General features: G+C 42.0%; 1 protein-coding gene across 5 annotated transcripts in view; it reads right to left on the bottom strand.

The window, feature by feature from the left end:
• Positions 1-3,233: 3,233 nt before the first annotated feature.
• The window catches only part of ITGAM (integrin subunit alpha M), a 45,708-nt gene continuing 25,632 nt past the window's right edge, over positions 3,234-23,309 (bottom strand). The window contains exons 13-31 of one of the 5 annotated variants that reach the window (XM_039247854.1): positions 15,844-15,984; positions 15,543-15,752; positions 13,984-14,114; positions 13,721-13,884; positions 11,466-11,620; positions 11,238-11,369; positions 10,642-10,715; positions 10,291-10,432; positions 10,073-10,195; positions 9,443-9,522; positions 9,080-9,163; positions 8,651-8,726; positions 8,031-8,138; positions 7,752-7,835; positions 7,504-7,617; positions 7,318-7,419; positions 6,977-7,087; positions 6,433-6,549; positions 3,234-3,949 (exon numbers count right to left, since the gene is read on the bottom strand). In XM_039247854.1, coding sequence (XP_039103785.1) covers positions 6,481-6,549; positions 6,977-7,087; positions 7,318-7,419; positions 7,504-7,617; positions 7,752-7,835; positions 8,031-8,138; positions 8,651-8,726; positions 9,080-9,163; positions 9,443-9,522; positions 10,073-10,195; positions 10,291-10,432; positions 10,642-10,715; positions 11,238-11,369; positions 11,466-11,620; positions 13,721-13,884; positions 13,984-14,114; positions 15,543-15,752; positions 15,844-15,984 — 2,100 coding nt within the window. In that variant the 3' untranslated portion in view covers positions 3,234-3,949; positions 6,433-6,480. The remainder of the gene's footprint in view (positions 3,950-6,432; positions 6,550-6,976; positions 7,088-7,317; positions 7,420-7,503; positions 7,618-7,751; positions 7,836-8,030; positions 8,139-8,650; positions 8,727-9,079; positions 9,164-9,442; positions 9,523-10,072; positions 10,196-10,290; positions 10,433-10,641; positions 10,716-11,237; positions 11,370-11,465; positions 11,621-13,720; positions 13,885-13,983; positions 14,115-15,542; positions 15,753-15,843; positions 15,985-23,309) is intronic. The other 4 variants (XM_039247856.1, XM_039247852.1, XM_039247855.1 and 1 more) reach the window with 4 other exon arrangements.

Genomic DNA, 23,309 nt, shown 5'->3' with positions numbered 1-23,309 from the left:
ATCAGCACCATCAAGAAACCTTCAGAACTTACAAGTTTAGTTTATTGAACCAAGTAGGAACACAGAACTTTTGAGAAGGTAGTGGTATTACAATATAGGGGTAGCTGCTGTGTTGGAGGCTCAAAATACCAGTGCCTTAAAGAAGATTTCTCTTTCTTATAACAATATGAGATTATGGAGCCCAGGGATAACATGGTGGTTCTACAGAGTTAGACACCAGACTCCTTGGCTCACTCTGACACTCTTAAATGTTGCCCCTGTCAGCAAAGTCCAAAATGGTACACCACAACATTCATGCTTCAGCTGGTAAAAAGACGGTAAGGAGAAAGGAAGTACACTTCTTCTGTCAGAGGACCAGACTCCAAAGTTGCTCACTCACTCTACTCATATCCCATTAGCCAGAACATAGCCACATGGTCATCATAGCTGTATAGGAAACTGGGAAATGTACTCTTTAACTGGGTGGCCATACTAGTTATCCATTGTGATATAACAAACCATTTGAAATCATAGTGGATTGAGATATCAATAATATGTTATTTCTCACAGTTCTGGGCAGTTCTTTTGTTGGGCTTGCCAGTGGCTGCAGTCATCAGATTCCTGGACTGGGACAGAAGAACCACAATGGCCCCAGACATCCAGTTGTTCTCGCTATAAGCTGGCGGTCTTAGTCATCTCTTCCTCATGGCTGCTCATTCTCCAGTGAGCTAGATGGGTCTCAGTATGGTGGTCTCGGGATTCTGGGAGGATGGGAGCAGAACTGTAGTGCTTCTCATGGCCTAGGCTCTGGAACTCCAACACATCCCTTAAGCCACCACATTCTGCTGGTCAAAGCAAGCCACAAGACCATCCCAGATTCCAGGGGGGAGAGATAGGCCCCTCCACTTGATAGGAACAGCACAATGTCCAATTGCAAAGGAGTGGGACACAAGAGGCACAATTCATTGGGGATTATATTATAATTCTAACAATCTTCCACGGTGGCCCAGATAAGAACCCTACCACTAAGTAAGAAAAAGAAGGTAGAGACTGAAGGGATTTATTTATTCGGAAGCAAGAGACCCCAAAAAGTAAAAACAAAGGTAGACTTTCCTGGTTTGGCTGCTTATCATGAGAGATTTATGGCCCTGTTTCTTAGTAACATTATGGTTATGTTAAGGTAATTTGTTTATTACAAAGAAATTATTTCTTTTCTAACCCATCATAAAACTCCTATCTGGCTGAATTCAACGCAAGCTTCCAATTCAATGATGCCAATGTGGACTCTGAGCCCACAAGACTTTAACTGCTCATCCAAGAGCAGGTCCCTGCAGATACAGAGCCTCTCTCCTTTCCTGGGACTTCTGGAGATATTAAGGTCATTTATTTTTCAACTTAAGAAAGGAGAAAAGCATTTTAAATTGATTTTAAAGTCAGAAGATAAAATTATGTGGAATCATCTAAAGGTGACATGTGTTATGGCACCCCCAAGGATACAAAGGGCCATTGTCTCATTAGTCACCTTTTGATGACATCACATTGCACTTTAAATAAAATTAGAACTACTCACTCTGGCTTACAAAGTGCATCTGCCCAAGTTCTTGCCCACTCTCTAGCCCCATCTATGCTGTCCCCTGCCTGGAACATTCCTGCCCCAACTTGATTCAGGTGTCCCCTTCCCTGGGGACTCTTTCCTTACCTTCCCAAGCAGGAAGAGCCCTTCCCTGCTCCTATCACATCTGAAACAGACTTCCATCTAAGCAATGATTTTCTTGCATTTCTGTTCGTCTAAGTCATGATTTTCTTGTATTTTGATGAGCCCCATGAAATTGTCATTTTTGTCAACAAACATGTTGACACTTTCATATAGTTCAGCAAATATTATTATAACAGCTGAATAAAAGTCATTCTCCCCACACCTAACTAGTGCCTGCCCCTGCTGCACAGCCATTCCTCAAAAGCCATCAAGACAGTAAAAGAGAAAAGCTTTGGAACCAGACAGAACCAGATTTGAATCCCAGCTCCATTCTAGTTCTATCTGTATGACCTCAGGCAATTAGTGTGATCTCCCCAAGCCTCAGTTTTCTCATAAGTGAAATTCAGGTATATTAAATAGCAATGTTATTAAATAGCAAGTGGTGGCCACTTAGCAGGACTAGTGTGAGAATAACGATGCATGCTGAGGCCAGAGTTGTGGTTACTGCACTGACAAAGGTATGGGAGATGGGCACAGGGGGGAGGGAAGACTACCTAGAAACAGCTATCAAAACTTTACCTGTACACACCGTAGGTAGCAAGTGCTGTTTGCGCCCTGCCCAGATCATCTGTGGACCTTGCCCGGGGAGCATAGCCTCATTGGTCAAATTTCCAACTAGCAGCACCTGTTACCTCTTTCTCTGACCACCAGAGCCCACTCTGTCCTCATTCAGAACAGGCCAGAGTGCCAGAGGATTCATGACTCCTCTCCCCACCAAGAGCAGACTTCAGCCAATAACTGTGCAGAATTGGTGTACAGCTGACTCTTGAACAACACAGGTTTGAATTCCACAGGTCCACTTTTATGTGGATTTTCTCCAACAAACATACATATAGTACTGTAAATGTATTTTCTCTTCCTTATGATTTTCTTTTTCTTAAATTTAAAAAACTTTTTATTTTAAATAGGCTCCATGTCCAATGTGGGACTTAGACTCATGACCCTAAGATGAGGAGTCTCATGCTCTACTGACTGAGCCAGCCAGGCACACCTTCCTTGTGATTTTCTTCATAACATTTTCTTTTCTCTAGCTTACTTATTATAAGAATACATAAAATAATACAATGTAATACATAAAACATGCAAATTAGGTGTTGACTGTGTTATCAGTAAGGCTGAGTAATTAAGTTTTGGGGGAGTCAAAAGTCATACATGGATTTTCAACTGCGTGAGGGGTCAGTGCCCCTGAGCTCCACATTGTTCAAGGGTCAACTATACATACTTTAGCTCCTTCTGTCTTCAAGTGGAACAATGTTGAGGTTTGCATTCTACTCCATCTCTCAGATATCCCAGTAGGATTAGGCTCCAAGGGTTCACAGCAGTACCTCTTGAAAATACACCTTTACTGGATGACTTTCCTTCTCAGCTCACATCCCTCCCTTATTTCTTGGGGCAACTCCTAAGTAAACCTCTTTCACTCAAATTCTTATCTTGAGTTTGCTTCTGGGAGAACTCAAACATCTGAGAATATATCCTATAAATTATCTTTACGCATATGCAAAAATGACATACATTCAATTTATTAATTCATCATTGTTTGTAATTGCAAGAGGTTGGAAATAATATACTGAAAAGAAACTGGTTGAATACATCATGATCTACCGACACAATGGGATACTACACAGCTCTATAGAAGAATGAAAAAATACTTTATGTCTTAATATAAAACTTCTAAGCGATATTGATGAATAAAGCAAGATGCAGAACAGTATAAATAACACCTGTTACCATTTGTGTAAAAAAGCTTGTGTGTGTATGTATGTGTTTGCATATGCTTAGAATCTTTGTGAAAGAGACCCCAAAACACATAACCTTATAGCCCCTTAGGAAGGAGTTAGGTGGCTGGGGAGACCAGGATGGAAGAGAAACTTTTCACCATTCATGCCTGCACATCTTTTGATTTTTGTACTATCGATAGGTTTACCCATCCAAAAAATAAAAGTAATATTAAAATAATAAGTAAATGCATACATAAAAGGAGGTGCACCACTGCTCATTGGACCTTATGTAGCTCTAGTATGGAATGAGTGGACAGGCTCCTGGTGACTGATCAGATCCTGGCTCCAACATGGCTCCTCCACGTGGTCTTGATCCAGCTGCCAAGGTTCCTGCAGGTCTGTGTCCTCACCCATGAAAAGAGGTCTTGCTTCCTTCAGCAGGAGCAGGATCTGTTAGATTTCCCTTTTTCTTCACCCACAAAAGCTGCCATCACTTCTGTCAAGAGGAAGGCCCAATGAGATAGAAGGAACCTACTTAAACATCATCAAAGCCATCTATGAGAAGCCTTCAGCTAACATCCTCCTCAATGGGGAAAAACCGAGAGCTTTCCCCCTGAGATCAGGAACACGACAGGGATGCCCACTCTCACCACTGTTGTTTAACATAGTGCTGGAAGTCCTAGCATCAGCCATCAGACAACAAAAGGAAATCAAAGGCATCAGAATTGGCAAAGAGGAAGTCAAACTTTCACTCTTCGCAGATGACATGATACTCTACATAGAAAACCCGACAGACTCCACCAGAAGCCTACTAGAACTGATCCAAGAATTCAGCCAAGTTGCAGGGTACAAAATCAACGTACAGAAATCGGTTGCATTTTTATACACCAATAATGAAGCAACAGAAAGAGAAATCAAGAAACTGATCCCATTCACAATTGCACAAAAAACCATAAAATACCTCGGAATAAACCTAACCAAGGATACAAGAGATCTGTATGATGAAAACTATAGAAAACTTATGAAGGAAATTGAAGAAGACACAAAGAAATGGAAAAACATTCCATGCTCATGGATAGGAAGAATAAATATAGTTAAGATGTCATTACTACCTAAAGCACTCTACACATTCAATGCAATTCCAATCAAAATTGCACCAGCATACTTCTCAAAACTAGAACAAACTATCCAAAAATTTGTATGGAACCACAAAAGACCCCGAATAGCCAAAGTAATACTGAAAAATAAAACCAAAACGGGAGGTATCACCATCCCAGACTTCAGCCTCTACTACAAAGCTGTCATCCTCAAGACAGTATGGTATTGGCACAAAAACAGACACATAGACCAATGGAACAGAATTGAGAACTCAGAAGTGGACCCAAAAGTATACAGCCAACTGATCTTTGACAAAGCAGGAAAGAATATCCAATGGAAAAAAGACAGCCTTTTTAACAGATGGTGTTGGGAGAACTGGACAGCAACATGCAGAAGAATGAAACTAGATCATTTTCTCACACCATGCACAAAAATCAACTCAAAATGGATAAAGGACCTGAACGTGAGACAGGAAACTATCAACACCCTAGAGGAGAAAGCAGGAAACAACCTCCTTGACCTCCACCGCAGCAACTTCTTACTTGACACATCCCCAAAAGCAAGGGAATCAAGAGCAAAAATAAACTGTTGGGACCTCATCAAGATTAAAAGCTTCTGCACAGCCAAGGAAACAACCCAGAAAATTAATAGGCAACCAACGGAATGGGAAAAGATAGTTGCAAATGACATATCAGATAAAGGGTTAATATCCAGAATCTATAAGGAACTCACCAAACTCCACGCCCGAAAAACAAACAACCCAGTGAAGAAATGGGCAGAAGACATGAACAGACACTTCTCCAAAGAGGACATCCAGATGGCCAACAGACACATGAAACGATGCTCAGCATCCCTCCTCATCAGGGAAATACAAATCAAAACCACACTGAGATACCACCTCACGCCAGTCAGAGTGGCTAAAATGAGCAAATCAGAGAACTCTAGATGCTGGCGAGGATGTGGAGAAACGGGCACCCTCCTACACTGTTGGTGGGAATGTAAACTGGTACAGCCCCTCTGGAAAACAGTGTGGAGGTTCCTCAGGAAACTAACAATAGAACTCCCCTATGACCCAGCAATAGCACTGCTAGGAATTTACCCAAGGGATACAGAAATGCTGAGGCATAGGAGCACATGTACCCCAATGTTCATAGCAGCACTCTCCACAATAGCTAAAACATGGAAAGAGCCTAAGTGTCCATCAACAGACGAATGGATCAAGAAGATGTGGTTTATCTATACCATGGAATACTACATGGCAATGAGAAACAATGAAATCTGGCCATGTGTAGCTACATGGATGGACCTTGAGGGTGTTATGCTGAGCGAAATAAGTCAGGCAGAGAAGGACAAATATCATATGTGTGCACGTATAGGAGGACTAGGAGGAACTTAACAGAGGACCAATCGGGAGAAGAAGGGGGGAAATGGTGGGGGAAAGGGAGAGAGGCAAACCATGAGAGACTCTTGAATGCTGACAAAAACTGAGAACTGATGGATGTGAGGGTGAGGGGGGGATGGGCATGGAGGAGGGCACTTGTGGGGATGAGCACTGGGTGTTATGTGGAAACTAATTTGACAATAAACTATTTGTAAAAAAAAAAAAAAAAGAGGAAGGCCCAATGGCACCTTCACCCATACACAAAGAAGCCTAAGTAATTCTCTTCTGCCTGAGAGGTTGTACTGAAGGCACTCATCCCCATGCAAAATACGTCTGAATCACACACACAACTCATGCACATGCTGACACACGCACTTGCACAAACATACATACACATGGATGGAAACCCAAGCTGATCTTTCTTGAATAAAATGCTACCACCCCACTCCCCTAATAGCTGAGTCTGTCTAACAGCTTGGGGACCTGCATGCTGGTCTAACCAAAGTCCTACTTGTTGCAGAAGAGGCCACTCAATGGGGAAGGAGCTGTTACTGGGGCTGGGTGTCGGGAGCAGCTTCATTCATCATGTCCTTGTACTGCCGTTTGAAGAAGCCAAGCTGTGGAGGCAAAGACAGAGGAGTAAGGGCCACCGAAGTCAGGGAAGTGGTGAAGGCCATGCAGACCAGGAGGGGAGACATAAGATCTAGGGGGTGCAAAAAGTAATGTGGCAGAGTGTAAAGAGACCTGGGGAAAGTGGGACAGAGAAAGAGATGGCATTGATGTTAGAGCCAGGAAACAGAAAATAAATAAAACTTAGAAGGAGAAAGATTAATATCCCTACATAGTGGTCATTCTGTACCCAGGACCATTCAAAGTACACTACGTATATATTAACTCAGTTACCTTCACAAAGTGGTATTTATATTCTCATTTTATAGCTGAAGAAAATGGAGACTCTGTGACTTGGTGGGAGTCAAACCAAATAATGAGCTGTTGAGTAAGAAGCAGTGAGGGGAGAGGAAAGCAGAAAGGAAGAGGGGATACCTTGTACAGTCCAGCGCTGATGAGGGCCAGAAGCACCAGCCCCCCTACTGAGCTGCCCACTATAAGTGGTACAGAGTTGTGCACTTCATGTGGCTCCACTTTGGTTTCTGTCTGTAACAGGGGGAGGGAGGGTACATCAGGGGAACAGATGAACTCCAGATTTTAGGGATTTCCTAGTCAGGCTTTCTGCATTCCTTTAACCCAATGACTGGCCTTTCTCTCTGCTCTCACTCCTCTTCCCACTCCTCCTCCTCTGTCTCTCTAGCTCTTTACCCAGAGACTTCCACAAACCCAGCCTCCCCTCCTACCTCTAATAGTCCCTCTGGGTCAGAGACAGATACCTGGGCCCTCAGAAATGCCTCCTGTCCTGGAAGCAGGGCAAACTTCGAATCATCAAACAAGACCTCTGCTGTGCTCACAACTTGAAGGTAGTTTGCTGAAGTCTAGGAGAGAAAGGATGGAATCTGGACCCGTGGGCCCTCTGAAGTATCATGCCCATGCCCAGCTGAGTCCTGTCCCTCACACACCTTGATATACCAGTCAAACGAGAGTTCGCCTTCGAGGGTAATGTTGACTCTTTCCTGGATGCCGAAGGATGGGATGTCACACTGGATTCTCTGGCAGACAGCAATGAAGCAGTTCTGGGAAAAGGAGGAAAGGGGAGAAGTAACTAAGGAAACTGGACACAGAAAATGCTCATGCATCCAGTCCACTCAGTTGACAGATGGTATTGAGCACCAACAAAGGGACAATGCTTGTTCTGGCTTATTCTTACCACCACTGGGGCCTTATTAAGCTCTTTCATGAAGTCAGAGAGAGGGGGAGACTTCTCCTCGGTGTGGCATGTGCTGGAGAGGTTCTGAGGAAAAAGAGACACTGTGAGAAGAGAGAGATATGAGGGCTTGTGAGTCCACCCTCAAGGAGGCTGAAATGGCATAGGTCCAGGAGAGTATCAAAGTGCCACCAAAATCCAACAGAGGAAACAGAGATTTTAGGAAAGACCAGGGCTATGGAGGGAGGAGCTGGGCCACTGATCAAGCCCAACTAGGCTTACCTGGGAAAGGGTGACCTGGAGGTTTTCCCACACGGCCACCTGGTTCAGTTTGATAGGTACCCAGAAGACCACACTGATGGGGAGGCTCCTCTGACCCAAGTTGTTGAGCTGCACAGTGGGAAGAGGGCAGTGGATATCAGAGCTCTGGTCTTTATGTTCCCACCAGCAAATGGAATCAGCCTCCCACTCCTAACAGCCCAGTACTAAATAAGGCCTCACAGACTCAAGCAGCCTCCCTCTTGATACTTGCTGGGACCCAGTAGATTGTAGCACTTAAACACACATTCAAGACCTAGATAGGCTGGTAATAAGTAGTGTCTCTTCCACTTACTAGTCGGGAGACTGTGGCCATGCTCTGTTAAACTCTCTGAGCCTCAGTTTCTCAATCTGTGAACTGGAGATAATGACAATGCCTCCTTCAAAGACTCATTGTAAGGATAAAATGAGGTGTGTGTGTGTGTGTGTGTGTGTGTCCTTCTGTGTGGATAGGGTGAGAGTGAGCTTGGAACAGAGCCCAGCACATAGTAGGCACCTGAGGCATGTCTCCCATCATTATTTCCCATTATTGCATTCTCATCACATTGATTTCCCTCCTTGTCCTCCTTCTCAGCTCCCCTCACCTCATATTGGTGTATTATAATGTGGCTGGTCTTCTCCAAGGCTACGAAGTTGAGATATTTGGTAGAGGCTTCATGGCTGATGGGAGAAAGAAGAAAGTACAGGAGGTGTCAGTACATCAGAGGTGTCCTGAGAGGGAGACTTGGGCCAAGGGTGTAAGGGAGTGAACAAGCACATGGGTAATGCTGCCCTGAGAAGATGCCAGTAGGGTAGTAGGCAAGGGGTGATTTGTGTCAGACACACAGGATGCGCTAGTTTGAGTCACACACACAAACATATACACAGGCACATATACCATGTACACTCTGAGGCACATATATGCTAGACACACATACACAGGCACTCATGTGCACAGACTTACACACACAAATACAAAATGGGCCATGTCCAGCACAGTGGTAAAGGCAGAGCTAAAGCCCTAGAGCCAGCACCTGGTGACCACCACGAAGACAGTGTATTTCACAGGCAGCTCCAGTTGGAATTCAGTTTTGTTGGTCTTAGTTGTGTTGTTCTCACTAAAAGGAAACAGAGAGCTTTCCTGGATATCTTCCCACTAAATTATAATCTCTGTAAGGGCAGAAACCACAGCTGTCTTGTCCATCACTGTCCCACCAGCACTGAGAACAATGCCTGGCACATGGTGAGTGCTCAGTTGGTATTTATTGAATGAATGAATGAATGAATGAATAAATAAATAACTGAATAAACTGAGGAGAGAACCAGTGGGGAGAGGACAGTGGTCCATCCCGGGCAGGGGGTTGGGCCTCAAAGGGGATAAGATAGGCACAGCACACCTGGTCACATTGGCCTTGAGTAGTAGTCTGTTTCCAAAGGAAGCATCAGATTCCACACCAAATGTGATATTAAAGGTGATCTGGAGTTAGAGAAAGAAGAGATGGTGAAAAGAATAGAAGAAACAACCCAAATGTCTATCGACTAAAGAATGTATAAATAAAATGTGGTGCATCCATACAATAGAATACTATTCAGCAGTAAAAAGAAATGAAATATTGATAGATGCTGCAAACATGCATGATCCTTGAAAACATGAGCACATACAATATAATCCAATTTATATGAAATGTCCAGAATAGGTGAACCTAGAGACAAAAAATACATTAGTGGTTGCCTAGGTCTTGGAGAAATGAAAGGACTAGAGTTGATGGCGAAGGAGAGCTGGCTCTTTTCTTGAGGTAATAAAATATTCCAAATTGATCATGGTGATGAATGTACAACTCTGTGAACATACTACAAAGGCACTGATTTGTGTGCTTGAAATGGGTGAATTGTATGGTATATGAATTATATCTCAGTAAAGCTATTTTTCAAAACACACACAAAAAAGGAGCCTCTACTTTTAAAAAAAGAAGAGAAGAATTCAGAAAAAGACAAAAGAGAAAGGAAGAGGAGGACAGCAGCCTGACCTCTGAGTAGTTTGAGAAGATGGGATGGTTTATGTTGCAACTGCTATTCTTCAAAGCCTCAGGCCCACTGATGGAGTCATCAGACTCACAAGTCAGGCGCCAAGGTCGCTGTGAGTGCTGCTTCTGAAAGGCAAGGGAGACAGAGGTGGTGATGTCAACCACCACCTGTGGACACAAGGAAAACAAAGTCAGACAGAGCCTGAGAAGGATTGGACTACCTGGTCCACTGACACCCGCCGATAGGACAAGCCAGGTGGGTAGAAGAAGATAACTTGAGTCCTGTAGGAGTCCTCGCCCTGGTTTCTCACAGTCAGTGTCACATTCACGTCTCGAAGACCACCCACCACCAGGGTATCCAGACTGTAGGAAGAACAAGCCAGGCCATGAGATGCTGAGGGCTTCCATGTGGCAAGACTTTTCTGGTGGCACAGACACTTGGAGAGAGAAGACAGTGGATGGGGCAATCGCACCAACACCTCCAGAGCAGCTGGGCTCCCTCAGGGGCCAGGAGAACTGAGCACCAGGTTATGGTGCAGATTTTCAGGTAGCAGTAAGGAAAAGAAACTCACCCCATAAAAGTGAAGGTGATGCTGAGGTCATCGTGGCAGATGTTGTCACTGCCACAATTCTGCTCAAAGGGAAACTACAAAAAAAAAAAAAAAAAAAAAAGCATATGATGGAAGGAAAGGAAAGAATGAAATGAAACAATAAAATAAAATATTGAGCTAGAGTGTATTATGATAAGTAAAATATGTCAATCAGAGAAAGACAAACACGATATGAATTTCACTCATATATGGAACTTAAGGAACAAAACAGATGAACATATGGGAAAGGGATGGGGAGAGAAGAGAGGGAAACAAATCACAAGGGAATCTTAATGATAGAGAATAAACTGAAGGTTGACAGAGAGAAGTGCATGAGAGATGAACAAGATGGGTGATGGGTATTAAGGAGGGCACTTGTGATGAGCTCTGGATGTTGTATGTAAGTGATGAATTCTGCTCCTGAAGCCAATATTGCACTGTATATTAACTAAAATTTAAGTTAAAATAAAATATAATATTGAAATAAAATTATGTGAAATGAAATAAAATGCTCTTCAACAATCTTGGCCTCTGGTCTCTTCCATGACCCTGCGGGACCCCAACTCCAAAAAACTCACCAAAGCTGTGAAGAGTCTCTGAGCATCCACAGCCAGCACTGGCTGGAGGTTCCCGAATAAGGCCAAGGGCTTCCCCACCAGAGAGAAGTTGAAGTTCAGGACGATGGGGTTCACTGAGTCCTCTACACAATACTGAGAGATAGTAGGGGTTTGAGGGTTTGTCCTCCTTAGCCTCCCAAACCAACCCCATGCATGGAGAACCCAGGAGTGTAGCCAACCCTTCCTCACCAGTAACAATAGCTTCAGGGTCTCACATTCTTGATTCAGCTTCAAGACCCTTGTCTGTCTGCGTGTGCTGTTCTTTGTCTCTTCAAAGGCAACTCGGGGATGTGAGAGTCTTGGATCCAGAGCCATATCATATGTGACGCTGCTCTGAATCTCTCCTAAAGAGGCAGGGCAGCATGGTAGTGAAGAGCCCAGATTTGGAGTCAGACCATCATGAGTTTGAGGCCCAGCTCTACGTTGGGCATGCTGCATGAACTCTTTGAGTCCCATTCCTAATTTTTTAAATATTTTTTTAAGTTTGTGTATTTTGGGGGGAGGGAGAGGAGGGGCAGAGAAAGAGAGGCAGAGAGAGAATCCCAAGCAGGCTCTGCGCTGTCAGCACAGAGCAAGTAGTTGGAACTCACAAACCATGGTATCATGACCTGTACTGACGTCAAGAATTGGACACTTAACCAACTGAGCCACCCAGGCACCCTGCCCATTCCTTATTTTTAAATTGAGGAAGATAATTGTACCTTCCCAGTGGTGAAAATGAAATGAAATGGTGTCTATAAAGCATTTATCACAGTCCTGCCACACAGAAAGTGCTCAGTAAATAGTAGCTATTCTGTGACATACTAGAAAATTAAGTATATTTTTCTGACTGCTTTTAACTTCTTTCTCTTTGTCTTTGGTCTTCAGTAGTCTGTGCCTTGGTATGGTACAATGTATAATGTTTTATACATTGGTATAATGTACTATGGTATGGTTTCCTTTATATTTATCCTTCTTTGTTTTGGCAGAGAATCTTGATGTCTTCCATGAGTTTTTTTTAAAAAATTGTCACTAGGGCACCTGGGTGGCTATGTCAGCTAAGGTTATAACTCTTGATTTCAACTCAGGTCTTGATTTCACATGAGCCCCACTTTGGGCTCATACTGACAGCTTGGAGCCTGCTTGGGATTCTCTCTCTTTCTCTCTCTCTCTCTCTCTCTCTCTCTCTCCTTGCTTGTGTGCTCTCTCTCTCTCTCAAAATGATTAAATAAAATTTTTTTAAAAAGAAAATTTGTTCCCTGTATTTTGTTGCTTCTTTCTTATCCTCTCTCTTCTTAAAATTCTAAATTACATGTTTATTAAAATTTTCACCATGTTCCATATGTCTTACAATTTTTTTTCTGTATTTCTCATCCTCTTTTCTCTGTGTGTGTTTATCTAAATACTTGCCATCGATTTACCTTCCAGTTCACTAATTCTTTGTTTTGCTTCGAACCTGCTATTAAATCTATTTGTTGAATTCTTAATTTCAGTCCAGGTATTTTTCAGTTCTAGAGTTTCCATTTTACTCTATTTTATGAATTCCAGGTCTTTTCTGAAGTTCTCCATCATTTCCTCTTTTTTCTTGAAGATCTTAACTGTAGTTGCTTTTTAAATTCCTAGTAACTCCAATTTCTGAAACACCTGTGGGTCTATTTCTATTGTCTACTGTTTCTCTTAGTTTCTGGTCTGGATAGACGTTGTTCCAATAGAAAGACCAAGTTACTTACCAACACTCCTCTCAAATTCCTATTTCCCCTGCATTAGGGAGCTGAACTTTTACTCAACTCTTCAGCTGCTGTCTTCTGCTGAGTTTCTTAGAGTATTGATCTAGACATACATGGCTGAGGAAGTCAGCCAATGATTTGAGAGGAATTTATATGTAGGCTTTGGGGCACCTTCTACACGATTCTCTACTCTCCAACACTTTTCTGTCAATGTCTAACCATGCTAGCTGCCCCAAACTGACTGCTATCTCCTCAGCCCAGTAAGATTACTGCTAGAAACCTAATTTTATTCCCTTCTCATTTCTCTCTAGTACCATCATTACTATTCCCCCACACCAACTACAATGCCTTTCTTTCAGATCAGAGACAAGGGTAAAGTCAAGTTAGTTGTGATAAAATGCATGTCCAAGTGTTTTCTGAACTTGTATTTAGCTTCATCAACTCAACCTGCCCTTTAGATGAGTTATCTCTTGACTTAAAAGAAAATCCTGGTTAGTTCACAGGTTGGGGGGGGGGGGAGGCACTGTTTCTCTGGAGAACTGAGAGAGTAGAGGAGTGCCACTTGCTCACTTCTGGTGAGGTTTGCTGGGCCTCTCCACCCAGTCAGGGAAATGCCTTCTCACTCCAGCCAAGCTTGGAAAAGGCTGTAGAAGCCTGTCTGGAAGTTTGCTCTCAACTGCGAGAAGACTGCATTGGGCCACACATTTAACCCTTTTAGATTTACCTACCCAGCCTCACCTTCTCTTAGCCTGTCCGGTGTATTCTTGCGGACACGGAGGCAAACTCTGACCTCCCCAGCAGTCTGATCTTTCACCGCCTTTTCATGACACTCAAACACATTCCTTGCCACTTCTTTGGGTGTGAACTCCATGGTCACCTCAAGTCTCAGCACAGGCTGGGATCTGTAGGGACAACAGAGGGTCATCAAGGGCTTTCAGACAGCAAAGGCCCCCCCCCCCCGAAAGGGAAAATATTTGGTGTGCTGTAAAAGAAGTTCTTACCTAAGCAGCAGCACATGGCCTTGGGCCCCTATAGCCAGGTCCACCAGTCCATCCATTGTGAGGTCCTGGCCCCCACTCAGTGACTGACCAAAATATTGGAGCGTGGGGGAGAGCTGGGAGCTTTCAATCCGCTGGGGGTAGAAAATAGGAGACAAAGGGAGTGGGAAAGAATAGGGAAGTGTGTAACTCAGTTACCCAGAATGACCCAAGAGGACAAATTGTCTGGGCTCCACTCAATCACTCAGTGGCAAAGATTTGTGCATTTTCTGTCTGTAAACTTCATCCCAAAAACAACAGTAAGCAAATATTGAATTCTAGTTAATGATAAACATACTGAACTATTTAGGGGCATTGCAACTTATTTTGAAGTGCATTAAAAAATAAGGTGGGCTGGGGCACTGGGTAGCTTAGTCAGTTAAGTATACAACTCCTGGTTTTGGCTCAGGCCATGAGCTCATAATTTGTGAGTTCAAACCCCGTATTAGGCTCCACGGTGAAGCAGGCTTCAGGCTCTGAGCTGTCAGCACAGAGCCCAAAACAGGGCTCAAACCCACAAACCATGAGATAATGACCCGAGCTGAAGTCGGACACTTAACCACCTGAGCCAGGCAGGTGCCCCAAGGCCTTCAAGTAATTTTTAATGTATTTGTAGGATTGAACCTCTGGTGAGGGGGATTTTGTAGGAGCGATGGGGGACAGAGAGAAAAAGGACATAAGAAAAATGTGAGGCTGGAAAAAAGTCAGAGACCCAAAGGCAGAAGACCCGATGGCCTCAGCTGGCAGTGGTGGGAGAGAACCAGATTGTGGAGATCCCTCTAAACAGTGGACTCTATCGAGCCAGGAACAAGGAGCCAGCCATTTACCACCTTTGAGGCTTAATCTGCTCATCTGTGAAGAGGGGGTGTTTGTGCCCCCATTCACCTCCTATAGTTGTGGTAAGAGTTTCTATGAAGTGTGTTATTATTTTTGATAATTCTGAAAAGCAGTACTAGGAGAACTGATCTGGCAACTCTGAGGATGTTGAATTAGAAACGACAAGGGCACCTGTGTAACTCCATCAGTTAAGCACCCAACTTCGGTCATGATCTCTGGGTTTGCTGGCTCAAGCCCTGTGTTGGGCTCTGTGCTGACAGCTCAGAGTCTAGAGCCTACTTTTCATTCTGTGTCTCCCTCTCTCTGCCCCTCCCCCACCTCAAGAATAAATAAAACATTAAAAATTTTTTTAAAGAAAGAGACAGAAGAGCATCTGGGTGGCTCAGTCGCTTAAGCATCAGACTTTGTCTCAGTTCATAATCTCATGGTTCATGAGTTTGAGCCCAGCTTTGGGCTCTGCTCTGACAGCACAGAGCCTGCTTGGAATTCTCTGTCTCCCTCTCTCTCTGCCTCTCCTCCTACTACGCTGTCTCTCTCTCTCTCTCTCAAAAATAAATAAACATTAAAAAAGAAACAGAAAGAAACAAGGAAGGAAGGAAGGAAGGAAGGAAGGAAGGAAGGAAGGAAGGAAAAGGAAGATCAGCAAAGAGGCTACTATCATAACAGGGACAGTGACCGGGCCTCACCTGGCTGTGGGAAGGGCTAATGCTTGATCTTGAGGTTCCATGAAATAGGTAAACAGCACCCCGGTTCTCCTGCTCTCCTGGGGCTCCAATGGCCACGTCTGTCACCTTGTCTCCATTCACGTCTCCCAGCACTGTCAGGGCTGCCCCAAAGCGGCCCCAGGGGTGGCCCTGCTCCCCACGGAGAACAGCCTCACACTGCCACTTAGCCCTCTGCAGAACAAAAACAGTGTCAGGGTCCAACGTGGGTAACTCCTAGCTCACACCCAGATCCCACTCAGCCCAGGCCCCATCAGCAACTCACCCCCCGAGGCAAGGGGCATACAGACACCTGCCCCCCCCTTGTCTGCTCGTAGTAATGGGGGGCCCCAATGAGGACCAGGTCAGAGCTGCCGTCTTTGTCCATGTCCACAGAGCAGAGGGAGGCCCCAAAGTAGGACCCAATCTGAAAGAGATGAGTCAAGGATCACATATCTCTTGCCACCAAAATCAAAGTGTGAGTGTTTTCTTCCTGTGAATAAAAATCATGCCAACCAGGGAAAGCCTTTTGGAGTAGATGTGATCTTCTATATGATTCAAATTCTCATTTGCGTGTACTGCAGCTAGAGAAAAATATAAAGTTGATGGTCATTGGCTGAGGATTTACCCCAGATGGTGTCCCAGGAAGATGGTTAATATAGTAAAGAAGTTGGATTGGAAACTACACAGAAAAGCCTGGAAGAGCACACAGAGTACCTTTACAATATATTGTAAATCTTTGGGGAGGGGAGCATAAAAAAAAATCAAAGTTGGTTGTCCTGCTAGTAAGGAATCAACTGGCTTAGATTAAAAATAACTATTGCTACAGGAATTTTTTTTGCATAATATTGAGAAGTACTGTCTATCTTTTAAAATAATTTTTAAAGTATGTTCCAAAAAAAATCCAAAAATATGCTCAGTGTCAATATGTAGAATTCACCAATAAGACTTATCTCATTAATTACTCTATTTATTTATTCATTCATTCATTCATTCATTCAACAGCAAGCATTTGCTATCTGCTAAGCATGAGGCTGGGTAAAGGAAACACAGTGTTCTCCAGAGCTCTCAGTACAGCAGAAGGAAATAGTACAGATAGACAGAGAGATGCATTTAACAATGTCAAACTGGGGCAAGTCCTAGGAAGGAAAAGTGCAGGGGACGTCACACATGACTTACTGCAATCTGATTTCTGCCTCACACACCGTTGAAGAGATTGAAGAGGCCTGACTGATGGGCCAATAAAGGCGTTTAAGCTTTAACCTACAGTCAATAGGATTTTTTGTCTTTAGGTTAAGTTGATTAGAGTATAATTGGGATAAAATAAAGTTCAAGCATGGAAATGAAAAAGAATGAAATCTGACCATTTGTAGCAACATGGATGGAACTTGAGGATGTTATGCTGAGTGAAATAAGTCAGGCAGAGAAGAACAAATACCATTATGTTTGCACATATAGGAGGATTAGGAGGAACTTAACGGAGGACCGTGGGGGAGAAGAAGGGGAAAATAGTTGGGGAGAGAGAGGGAGGCAAACCATGAGAGACTCTTGAATGTTGAGAACAACCTGAGGACTGACGGGTATGGGGGGAGGAGAGTGGGGGTGATGGGCATGGAGGGGGGCACTTGTGGGGATGAGCACTGCGTGTTATATGGAAACCAACTTGACAATAAACTATTAAAAAAAGGTTAAAAAAAGTAGGTATGCCATTTTTCATTCAGACACAATGTTTTAGTTACTGCATATCCTTGACAGTACTTGATATTACCAGTTTATTTCCTTCTGTTAATCATTCTAATAGGTATGTAGTAGTATCTCATCGTGGTTTTAACTTGCATTTCCATAATGATTAATGACATGAAGGATGTTTTTATGTGCTTATTTGCCATCCATGTATCTTCTTTGGTGAAGTGTCTGTTAAAATATTTAGCTTACTTTTGGTGTGCCTGGGTGGCTCAGTGGTTAAGCATCTGACTTCAGCTCAGGTCACAGTCTTGTGGTTCACAAGTTCAAGCCCAGCATCAGGCTCTTTGCTGACAGCTCAGAGCCTGGAGCCATCTTCAGATTCTGTCTCCCTATTTCTCTGCTCCTCCCCTGCTCATACTCTCTCTCTCTCTGTCTCTCTGTCTCTCTCTGTCTCTCTCTCAAAAATAAATAAAAACATTTTTTTAAATATTTTTATTTATTTCTAGGAGAGAGAGAGAGAGAGAGACAGCGTGAGCAGGGGAGGGTCAGAGAGAGAGGGAGACACAGACTCTGAAGCAGGCTCCAGGCTCTGAGCTGGCAGTCAGCACAGAGCCCGATGCGGGGCTCGAACCCACGAACCGCGAGATCATGACCTAAGCGAAAGTCGGACGCTTAACCGACTAAGCCACCCAGGCGCCCCAATGAAAACATTTTAAAAATAAAAAAAAATAAAAATAAAATATCTAGCTTGCTTTTTAATTGGATTGTTTGATTTCTTATTGTTTAGTTTTTGAGAGTCCTTTGTATATTCTGAATAGAAGTCCTTTGTCAGCTATATAATTTTAAAAAGGAGGGGCGCCTGCATGGTTCAGTTAGTTTAGTGTCTGACTCTTGATTTTGGCTCATGTCATGATCTCCTAGTCCATGAGATCAAGTCCCACATTGGGCTCTACACTGATAGTGCAGAGCCTACTTGGAATTCTCTCTCTCTCTGCCCACTACTCTCTCTCTCTGTCTCAAAATGAATAAACTTTAAAAATATTCATTAAAAAAAGAAAAAAAAATCTGCAAATATTTTCTTCCAGTCTATAGCTTACCTGCCCATTCTCTTAATAGTGTCCACAGAGCAAAAATTTTTCATTTAGATGAAGTCTTATTTATCAGTTTTACTTAATGGACCATGCTTTTAGTGTCATAGCTAAGAACTCTTTACCTAACACAGGTCACAAAGATTATCTCCTGTGTTTTCTTCCACAAGTATTGTATTTTAGACTTTACATTTCACTCCATGGTCTATTTTGAAATTTTTTAAATGTTTTATTTATTTCTGAGAGAGAGAGAGAGAGAGACAGCATGAACAGGGGAGGGTCAGAAAGAGGAGATACAGAATCCAAAACAGCCTCCAGGCTCTGAGCCAGCTGCCAGCACCGAGCCCAATGCGGGGCTCAAACCCACAAACCCTGAGATCATGACCTGAGCTGAAGTTGGACGCCCAACCGACTGAGCCACCCAGGCGCCCCACCATGGTCTATTTTGAATTAATCTTAAAAATTTTTAATGTTTATTTATTTTTGAGAGAGAGAGTCAGAGACAGAGTGTGAGTGGGGGAGGATCAGAAAGAGGAAGACACAGAATCCAAAACAGGCTCCAGGCTCTTAAGCTGCAACACAGAGCCCAACACGGAACTCGAACCCACAAACCACGAGATCATGACCTGAGCCGAAGTCAGATGCTTAAGTTACTGAGCCACCCAGGGGCCCCTTGAATTAAGCTTAATATAGTATCAGATATGGGTGACATTTTCTTTTGGTTTCTTTTTGCTATGGATGTGTGATTGTACCACTGAAGCCTCCATTGAAATGTCTTTGTGCCTTTTTTTAAAAATCAGTTGACTATATATGCATCAGTCAATTCCAGACCTATTCTATTCCACTGATCTTTATGTCTATCCTTTTGCCAATGCCACACTCTCCTGATTTCTGTAACTTTATAGTAAGTCTTAAAATCAGGTAGTGTATGAAGTATCCACTAAATACCTAATGATATGTATTTAACTTCTTTTTAAAAACAGTTCTGAAAAAAACTGTTCTGGATATTCTACTTTCTTTCATTTTCCATATAAAATTTTTAATATGATTTATTGTCAAACTGGTTACCATACAATACCCAATGCTCATCCCAACAAGTGCCCTCCTCAATGCCCATCACCCACTTTCTTAGAATCAGCTTATCAATTTTACAAAATAAGTGGCTAGAATTTTGATTGGCATTGTGCTGAATGTATGGATCTTAACAATACTGAGTTTTCCAGTCCATGAACACAGTATATCATTCAATTTACTTAGGTCTTTGATTTCTCTCATTGGTGTTTCATAGCTTTTAGGATACAGAAATCATACACATTTTGTTAAATTTATATCTAAGTATCTCACGGTCTTTTGGTGTTATTGTAAATGGTACATTTTAATTTAAATTTCCCAATGTTCATTGTTAGCATAAAAATGCAACTGTTTTTTATATATTGATCTTGTAACTTGAGAACCTCCTGAAATAGCTTATTAGTTACAGGAGCTTTTTCTGTAGATTCTTTAGGATTTTCCATGCAACATGTAATCCACAAATAAGACAGTTTTATTTTTTCCTTTCCACTCTGCATGCTTTCCCCCCACCTCCTGCCTTTTTCTTCCTTTATTGCACTGGCTACATCTGTCAGTACAATTCTGAATAGGAGTGGTGAGAGTGAATTTTCTTTTTCCTTTCCTTTCCTTTCCTTTTTCCTTTCCTTTCCTTTTTCCTTTCCTTTCCTTTCCTTTCCTTTCCTTTCCTTTCCTTTCCTTTCCTTTCCTTTCCTTTCCTTTCCTTTCCTTTCCTTCCCTTCCCTTCCCTTCCCTTCCCTTCCCTTCCCTTCCCTTCCCTTCCCTTCCCTTCCCTTCCCTTCTTCATTTACTTACTTACTTACGAAGGTGAATATTCTGGTCTTATTTCCAATTTTTGTAGGAGAAATTTCTCTTTCATTTTTTAATGTGATGCTTGCTGGACTTGTTTAAAATAAAACTCAAAAAATGTTAGTTCCTAGTTTACTGAGAACAGCACATCATGAGTGAATGTCGTATCTTGTCAAATTCTTTTTCTGTATCTATTAAGATTATTATGTTTTTCTTTTCTAGTCTGTTGTTATGGTGAATTTCATTAATTGCTCTTTTCCTCAGAATAGCTTTTTTAAATTGAGATAAAACTTATATAACATAAAATTCACCATTTAAAAGTATGAAGTTTAGTTGTTTTTAGTACATAAACTATGTTGTGTAACCATCAGCACTAAGTCCAGAGCATTTTCATCACTCCAGAAAGAAACCCTTCCTGTTAGCATCAACTCCAATTCCCTCTTTCTTCTATTCCCTGACAACCATTAATCTACTTTCTAGCTCTATGTATTTGTCTAATCCAGACACTTAAGACAGATGAAATCATATGATATGTAGCCTTTTGTGACTGGTTACTTTCACTTAGCATGAAGTTTTCAAGGTTTATCCATGTAGTGTGTGTCAACACTTCATTTTTGTTATGACTAAATAGTATTTCATTGTATGGATGTACCACATGTTGTTTATCTCTTCAAAAGTTGATGAACACTTAGTTATTTCCACCTTTTGACTCTTATGGATAATGAGGGTATGAACATTTATTTTTTTATTTGAACATTTATTTTCATTTGAGGGGAAGGTATATGCCTAGGGGTGGAATTTCTGGGTCATGCAGTAAAACTTTATTTAACTTTCTGAGAAACTGCCAAACTGTATTCCAAAAAGGTTGTATTATTTTACATTCCCACTAGCAGTACATGAGGGCTTCCATTTCTCTACAAATTCGCCAATATTTGTTATTTTTTATTTTTAAAATAGCCATTTTAGTGATATCTCTATTGTGATTTTGATTTGCCTTTCCCTAAAAACTAATAATGTTGAACACCTTTTCATGTGCTTTTTGGCCATTTGTAAATATCCTCTTTAGAGAAATGTCTATTCAAATCCTAGACCCATTTTTAAATTACATGTTTTATCTTTTTGTTGTTGAGTTGTAAGAGTTCTTTATATATTCTAAATTCCAGATCTTTATCAGATATATGATTTATAAATAATTTTTCCATCTTTTTCATTGTTTTGATAGTGTCCTTTGATGCTCAAAAGTTTTCAATCTGATGAAGCCAAATGTATCTACTTTTTTCTTTGGTTGCTTGGGCTTGTGGTATTATATATAAGAAATCATTGTCAAATCTAAAATTATAAAAATTCACCTATGAGTTCTTCTAAGAAGTTTATAGCTTTAGTTCTTACATTTAGGTCTTTGATCTCTTTTGAATTAATTTTCATATATTTTGAGGTAGGGGATATCTAGTTGTCTCAACACCACTTGTTGAAAAGACTATTCTTCCCTACTGAATGAACTTGGTAACTTTATCAAAAATCAATCGATTATAGATGTATAGGTTTATTATCTGGACCCTCAGTTCTATTCCATTGACTGGTACCACACTGTCTTGATTATTGTAGATTGGTAGTAAGTTTTGAAATTAGAAACTCTTCTTTTTCAAATATTTCAGCTATTCTGGGTCCTTCGCATTTCTGTGTGAACTTTAGAATCAGCTTGTCCAACATTATTGAACAAAGCCTGCATTCCTGGGATAAACCATACTTGATTATGATGTATTATCCTTTTTATATATTTAAATTTTTATTAAATATTGGTCTGCAGTCAATAAAGGGTTTTAAACTGAAGATTGATAGAAACAGTTTCTCATTTAGGAAGTTCAGCCTCCCTCTATGGATTAAAGAGAGGCAACATAAGACTTTGGGAGACCCACAAGGAGCCTGAAGCTGGGTCCACAGGAAAGACAATGAATGCCTGGGCCAGGCTGATCTCAGTAGCAAAGGAGAGAGTGGATAAATTTGAGATTAATCTTGTTCCTACCCTTCTTCCCAGTGTTTTCACCCACTCCCCTCACCCCAGTACACACACTCTGAACTGTGTCTCATGCTGTCTTCTTTCTTTGGCCCTTTTTTTTTTTTTTCCCACATTTTTCATTTCTCTAGTTCTTCCATCTTAATTGTCACTTTCACTAGAAAACTTTCCTTAACATCCTTGTGTGAATGTTCCTCCCATTTACTCTCATAACACTCAGACTGTCCCAGGTTAAGTATTTATGATCCTTGATTCTAATTTGCATGTGTACTACCTGTGTATGGTAAAAGATTTGACCAGCTAGCCTTCTCCATGTAATTCTAGACCACACACATTCAAAACAGAGACGTAGCATCACATTCACGCTTGACTTCCTAGAATTCCCCTAAATATTCTCCCCTACCCTAACCCTTCTTTGTGTCAGGCACTGGTATCTATGTTTTATGTGTTGATAAAAGCTATGAAAACACCATATGAAGAATTTGACTATGGCAAAGAATGTTCAGGTATCAGAGCAATCAGGTATCCACATGTGATGCATTAATTGCAGGCCAAAGTGAACCAGTGATAAAAATTAAAGGAATACACTCAGAACTACAGGCAAATGAATGCAGCCCTATTTCAGGAATTTGCACGGATAATTTGAACTTAAAATTTTTGCCTCTCACACCACATATGATGTCCCACATAAGAGGCAACCACATTGCTTTTGCAGGGGTGATATTCAAAATATTCAAGGGCTAGGGGCATCTGGGTGACTCAGTGGGTTAAGGGTCCAACTTCGGCTCAAGTCATGATCTCATGGTTCATGAGTTTGAGCCTCGCATCAGGCTCTGTGCTGACAGTGCAGAGCCTGGAGCCTGCTTCGGATTCTGTCTCCCTCTCTCTCTCTGCCCCTCCCCCACTCACACTCTGTGTCTCTCTCTCTCTTTCAAAATTAAATAAACATTTTAAAAAATCAAAATATTGGGGCGCCTGGGTGGCTTAGTCGGTTAAGCGTCCGACTTTCGCTTAGGTCATGATCTCGCGGTTCGTGGGTTCGAGCCCCGCGTCGGGCTCTGTGCTGACTGCCGGCTCAGAGCCTGGAGCCTGTTTCAGTCTGTGACT

The sequence above is a fragment of the Hyaena hyaena genome, unplaced genomic scaffold (assembly GCF_003009895.1).
Source record: "Hyaena hyaena isolate Hyena2069 unplaced genomic scaffold, ASM300989v1 scaffold_306, whole genome shotgun sequence".
NCBI lineage: Eukaryota > Metazoa > Chordata > Mammalia > Carnivora > Hyaenidae > Hyaena > Hyaena hyaena.
The sequence above is the reverse complement of the archived record's forward strand: the minus strand, read 5'-3'. Positions and strand labels throughout refer to the sequence as shown.